The sequence below is a fragment of the Grammomys surdaster genome, unplaced genomic scaffold, assembly GCF_004785775.1.
Source record: "Grammomys surdaster isolate TR1022 unplaced genomic scaffold, NIH_TR_1.0 126906, whole genome shotgun sequence".
Lineage (NCBI taxonomy): Eukaryota > Metazoa > Chordata > Mammalia > Rodentia > Muridae > Grammomys > Grammomys surdaster.
In genome coordinates this window covers 6,435,937-6,442,197 of record NW_021621692.1, presented here as the reverse complement: position 1 = coordinate 6,442,197, position 6,261 = coordinate 6,435,937, and the positions used below count along the sequence as shown (strand labels likewise).

General features: G+C 50.0%; 1 protein-coding gene across 2 annotated transcripts in view; it reads left to right on the top strand.

Annotated features, from left to right (window-relative positions):
- Positions 1-491: 491 nt before the first annotated feature.
- Positions 492-6,261, top strand: part of Cpsf4l (cleavage and polyadenylation specific factor 4 like) — a 10,240-nt gene continuing 4,470 nt past the window's right edge. For both annotated transcript variants that reach the window (XM_028761297.1, XM_028761296.1), the window contains exons 1-3: positions 492-594; positions 1,140-1,190; positions 3,924-4,076. In XM_028761297.1, coding sequence (XP_028617130.1) covers positions 492-594; positions 1,140-1,190; positions 3,924-4,076 — 307 coding nt within the window. The remainder of the gene's footprint in view (positions 595-1,139; positions 1,191-3,923; positions 4,077-6,261) is intronic.

Genomic DNA, 6,261 nt, shown 5'->3' with positions numbered 1-6,261 from the left:
GGGAGGGAGAGAGGCTGGGACCTAATGGAGGAAACTTTCCTCTGTCCCACACCCTCTGACAACCCCTACCCTACCCCACCCCACCCCTGGGCATTGCCGTAAGCAGTAGGCTAGTGTCAATGTGTGGCTCTGTCCCCACACATACAATGGGAACCCTGGTTTGGCAATGGCTATGTTTTGTGATATGCAGAGATAAGCAGGTGTGAGTCTTTGCCAATCCCTCCCCAGCTGAGGATGGGGGTTGTGTGAACAGTGTGGGGGTGTGGGATGCCTGCACCTGCACAGGTGGGAGGGCTGAGGCAGCTGAGGGGCCTCTGGGATACACCCAGTCAGGAAGTCACTTGCAGTCACTTGACCCCTTGAAGGGAGAGGTGACCTGAGAGAGAGGGACCAGCATCAGACAGAGCCTGGCCCCTTAAGTGCTGATGGCTATTTAGGAGCCACCTGCAGGAGCTCTGGCAGCTTGGCACGTTCCGCTTTCCGGGTGGGAGATGGAGGAGGTCATTGCCGGGCTGCAAGGGTTCATGTTCGACTTTGAGCAGGATGTGGAACTGCAGAAGGGCACTGGGCTCCTGCCTTTCCAGGGCATGGACAGTGAGTGACGATGGCCTGCTTTCCCTGTCGAGGTCCTTGAGTCCTTCCTCACTGACATTCCTCTGTGTCTCCCACACAGCTTCTGGGTAGTTCACTGTCTAGGATAGAAAGACAGATTTCAGAGCTTCTGGAGTTCCCTGGGTGCCCCCAAAGTCTTCCACCTCCTGTCTGAGAGTTGGGCTGAGTTTAAGTAGAATTTAGAGGCAGGCTCTGGGCGTTGGGGGAAGGGTTTTGGAAGAGGCTACCTTTGACTCACAGTCGCCACAGCTGGAGACGAATGACAGCTGCTTTTGATGGCGGACTGCGGCCACCAAGCATCTGAGGCGGGGAGGATTGTGGCGGTCCAGGCCAACCTGAACTACAAGAGCGAGACTTCTTCGTCGCATAAACAGATGAGCAAAGGAACAGGCAAACAACAGAAAACAAAACCCCAAAGACTAGCCAGAGAGCGTTGTCGGGGGCCCACGCAGATCTAAGCCTGTAGGAGGCTTAGGTGGGACTTGCCAGAAGGCTCTCTGGGAAAGCTACCTTTCTTTCTCCTCCAGAGTCCAATTCAGCTGTGTGCAACTTCTTCGCTAAAGGGCTATGTGTGAAAGGTGAGTGAGTCAGGCCTGGGCTGGGCCTGGACAGGAATGGCTGTGGGGAGCTTGCTGGGTTCAGCCGGGTCCTAGGACAGAGTGTGAACTTGGCGCCTGGACTAGGACAGGATTCAGCCTCTGTCATGAGCAGGAAGTGTAGTTAGTGCCACAAAAAGTTGTTATGAGTTGTATTTTATTATGTTGAGGAACATCACACAAGGCTCACACCCTAAATTCCTAACTACACTCGTATTATCTGCTCAAGGCTGCTCACCTGTGTGACACAGCTTAGCTGAAGGTCAGCTCTGGTCTCTAACAGAAGTCTCTGACTTGAGGATCGGGATCCTGGGAGAGACTCTTCCAGCCGCAGGGCAGATCAAGGTGTCGTCTCTCCAGATGTGCAGAACATAGCGTTGATCTCAGTCTCTGCTTATATACTGTCCAGTGGGCATCATGGCAGGGGTAGGTTCTAGAACCATCTGGTTATCTTGAGTCAGTGATATCACTGGGCTTAGGTTTTTACATGAATAAGAAGGCATTTTATGCTCATAAGGAGGGCAGGGGCCTGGGCAGGGGCCACTCCACTGGCATGTGTACAGAGGTAAGGATGGGATTATCTGAAAGGGGTCATTCTCTTCTTCCTTCCTTCCTTCCTTCCTTCCTTCCTTCCTTCCTTTCTTCCTTTTTTTTTTTTTAAATTATGTGTATCTGTGTACACACAGATAAAGGGGTCATACCCTTTTAACTTTTTTGAAAATTATGTGTATCTGTGTGTGGCTACATAAACATGGGTGTATGTGTCCTTGGAAACCAGAGGTGTTGGATCCCTTTAGAACTGTTAGTTACAGGTAGATTTGAGCTGTTTGTTGTGGGGGCTAGGAACCAAACTCAGGTCCTCTGGAAGAGCGACCAGTGTTCCAAACCACTGAGCTGTCTCTCTAGGCCCATCTTTTCTTGACACAGGTAGTGATGGGTCCAGGCGTTTGGTCTGTGTTCGCAGGAGGCTTCCTAGCTCTTGTCTCTCTCCAAGCTTACCTCCTCCCTGTGAATCACCACAGAAACCCATCAATCACCCCAGGCCCGTTTCTTCTGCCCTTAAGTACCCTCAGCTGCTCCAAGATCCCCCTCGAAAGTCCCTCTCCCATATGTAGTCTGAATTACACCCCCTCACACACCACTTCTGGTCTCTTCTTCTGGATTAGGGGTCACTTTGAGGTTCCTCCAATAGCAACAGACAGTTGTCTAAATACTAGCCCCTAACTGTTTCTAGTCCCCCTGAAGCCTGGCTATGGATTCAGGTGAAGAGATTCTTAGGGGGTCTGCCTTGGAGATCTTTAATATTCTGTTCCTACAAGTCAGGAGGTATGGGGTGGGGCAGAGAGGACCTGGAGCCTGTTGTTCCACTTCTGGATGACTGGATGAGAAGAAAAGGTGTTCATTGGCCATTCAAGGGCTCTGGGAAACCAGAACCTTCCAGGGGTATGACAGATGGAGTGAGCCACAGCTCAAAGAGAGAGCTGCTACTGAGAAAGGCCAGAGCACAAGGAATGGCAGAGAGAGGGGGGTGGGGGGAGGCAGGCCGGGGGGTATTCAAAGAGGACATCCTTGTCATGCATGGAAACAAGCCTGCTTAGACATTGGCAGTGTCTGCTGAATGGAGATACTGAGGAGGTCACATTTAATGTTTCTAGTGTCTGTCCATTGTCAGAGTCACCTATTTCATGCCTGTGTTGTCCTTAATATTTGAAGTCATGAACCCATGCCGAGGGGCCATGCCGTGGGGAGATCACTGGCCTAGCACGCACTAAGCTCGTGAGCTCCAGCATGTATGCATCCATGCGCTGAGCATGGTGATGCGGGCCTGTCATCTCAGCACTTGGAAGCTGAAGGCAGAAAAGTCAGAATTCCAAGATCGTCCTTGGGAACATAGTGGATTGAGACCAGATTGGGCTACAGGAGACCCGGTTTCAAAAAATAAGAGAGATGACTCAGCAGTTAGAGGCGCTTGTTTCCCTTGCAGAGGCCTCTGGGTCAGTTCCCAGCACCCGCCTGGCAGCTCACACCATCTGTAACCGCAGTCCTAGGGGATCCGATGTCCTCTTCTGACCTCCGAGGGCTCCAGCATGCATAGCATGCAGATACATACACTCAGGCACACAAACACACACACATAAACACACACATACAAACACACACAAACACATAAGAATTTTTTTTTTAAGATTTATTTATTTTATTTATATGAGTACACTGTAGCTGTCTTCAGACACACCAGAAGAGGGTATCGGATCCCATTACAGATGGTTATGAGCCACCCTGTGGTTTCAGGTCCTCTGAAAGAACAGTCAGTGCTCTTAACTGCTGAGCCACCCCTCCGGCCCCAGTATTTTTATTTTTTATTTTTTTAATTTTAGTAAGGAAGAAACAAATGCAGAACAACATTTCCCTTTCTGTAAATGTCATGAACTCAACAAGCACTTACAGTATGCCAAGAGCTGGGCTGGGAATGTCCATGGGGTAAGGCACCTGTTCTCTCAAGGGAAAGGGAGCCTGGAGGTTCCTGGGGTTTTGCTTTGTCTATTAAGAGCACCCAGTGTGGTCCTCTGGAGCCCTCTTCCAGCCTATCCTAGGTTGTGTCCAGGTGATGGGACACAGAGATGGTAGAGGTAAGGAAGAGTAGCCTCACAGGCCCTGGGGAATTCCTCCAGGCTGGTGTTAGGTGGAGCCCAAAACAAGAGTTGTGTTCCACAGGGATACTATGCCCATTTCGGCACGAGCAGGGTGAGAAGATGGTGGTGTGCAAACACTGGCTTCGAGGCCTCTGCCGGAAGAGTGATTGCTGCAGCTTCCTGCACCAGTATGACGTTAGCCGGATGCCAGTGTGCTACTTCCACTCAAAGTTCGGTAATGCTGCCCGTCCTGGTTTGTGGGGGTGATGGAGGATTTTCAGGTGGGATAGAAAAGGAATCTGGTAGTCGGGTGTGTCCCAGAAGTCTAGCCTTACCTGAGCCCAAGCTGTCTGCTTCTCTGAATCCTAAAAAAAATAGAACCAAGGCTGGATACAGCGGGGCACTCCTCTAATCTCAGCACTAGGGAGGCTGAGGCAGGAGATTCAGGAAGTCAAGCCCAGTCTCAGCTACAGAGAAGTTCAAGGTTAGGCTAGACTACAGGAGACCTTGTCTGAAAACAAGAACGGAAATACGAAGTAGCATTCAAGTATGGTGGCACACACCTTTAATCACCAGCACTCAGGAGGCAGAGGCAGGCAGATCTCTGAGTTCCAGGCCATAGTTTCAGGCCATTCAGTCAAACCCTGTTTCAAAAAATAAACCAACAAGGGGGTTGGAGAGCTGGTTCGGTGGTTAAAAGCCCTTGTTATTCTTCCAGAGAACCTGGATTTGGTTCCCAGAACTCACGTGGCAGCCCACAATTGCCCATAACTCCCGTTCTGGGGGGATCTGATGCCCTCTTCTGGACTCCTCCCCTGGCATGCACATGAGTGTGCACACACAACACGCAAGCAGAACACCCATACACACAAAATAAAAATAAGCCCTTAAGAAACAAAAAATAAAAATAAAGGGCGTAGTAGAGCCAAGCCTGCAGCCTGTTAGTCTCAGTGACAGTTACCTCAAAGGGAAAGGAATGGAATCCTGTTCCCCATTCCAGGCCTAGCTAGTCCACACCCAGATGACTGTCAGGAATAGCCCTGATGAAGCACCTCTCAATCCCTGCCGGGCCCAGGCCAGGCCTCCCCAAAGGAGATGCATTTGGTACTGCCACTTGGAATGGTCACCGGTATCCACTCCCCCCCCCCCCCATCTTCTTCCCACTCATCTGCTCTTTATAACTTTTATTTCAGATGAAAATGTCATGTTACCTCCCAAAGGGGAAATCCTACATCACTTGTTGGAAAGAGGTCACTGTGTAAATAAAGCCACGAGGTTCAGAAGTCTGGGCCCTAAAATTATCTTGTGTGGTCAGGTGTCCAGCTTCTGTTGGGGCCAGGTCCAGTGCTTGCTCTTACCATCCCTGTCTTTCCCTCCCTCCCTCCCTCCCTCCCTCCCTCCCTCCCTCCCTCCCTCCCTCTGTTCCTCCTCCCCATGGTGATTTCCCTGGCCACCTTCTTTGGAGCCAGTGAACTTACTCACCTGAGAGAGCAGCTTCCCAATAAACCTGCATTTAATATATCTAATTTGGCTTGAACTGGCTCATTTCACCCATGGAGAACTAACTTATCGGATGGGGCTGTGGATTATGTTTCATACAACCGGGTTTGTCGAAGGGAGCAAAGTCTTTCTCAGGGCAGGGAGAGTTCGTCCCCATCTCCCAGTCCAGCATACCAGACTGCCTTCTCCAGGGAGCCAAGGCCTGTCGCAGTTGTGAGGGCTACCCGAATGTCTTTCAAGAATAAATGGACAAAGTTTATCTGGAGGCTGGTCTCCGTTAAGTCACTGCCCAAAGCATTTTCACTTAGAAATATCCCCTAAATCTTTCCTTTGGTTTGATGATCAGATGTGGTCCTGCATGGGACAACTTTTGCATGCAGATAGTTTATGCACAGATGTGCAAACTCATGATCATGATTTGTAATCTAAGGTTTTGATTACCTTAATACCTCTAATATAACCCCCCTCACAAAAAAATATGTGCTAGGTGGTATATGCCTTTAATCCTGGAACTTAGGAGGCATTTGTTTTTTTAAAAATCATGTGTGGCCGGGCGGTGGTGGCACACGCCTTTAATCCCAGCACTTGGGAGGCAGAGGCAGGTGGATTTCTGAGTTCGAGAGTTCGAGGCTAGCCTGGTCTACAGAGTGAGTTCCAGGACAGCCAGGGCTACACAGAGAAACCCTGTCTCGAAAAACAAACCAAAAAAAAAAAAATCATGTGTGTATGTGTGTGTGTATCATCCTTCATTCTTCTTAGTCACCCCTCCAGTACCCCCACTTGCTATGTAGACCAGACTAGCCTCAACTCAAACTCAAGAGATTTGTTGGCCTCTGCCCCTCAAATGCTGGGATTAGTCTCTAGAGGAGTGTAACACACACACACACACACACACACACACACACACACACACACACACA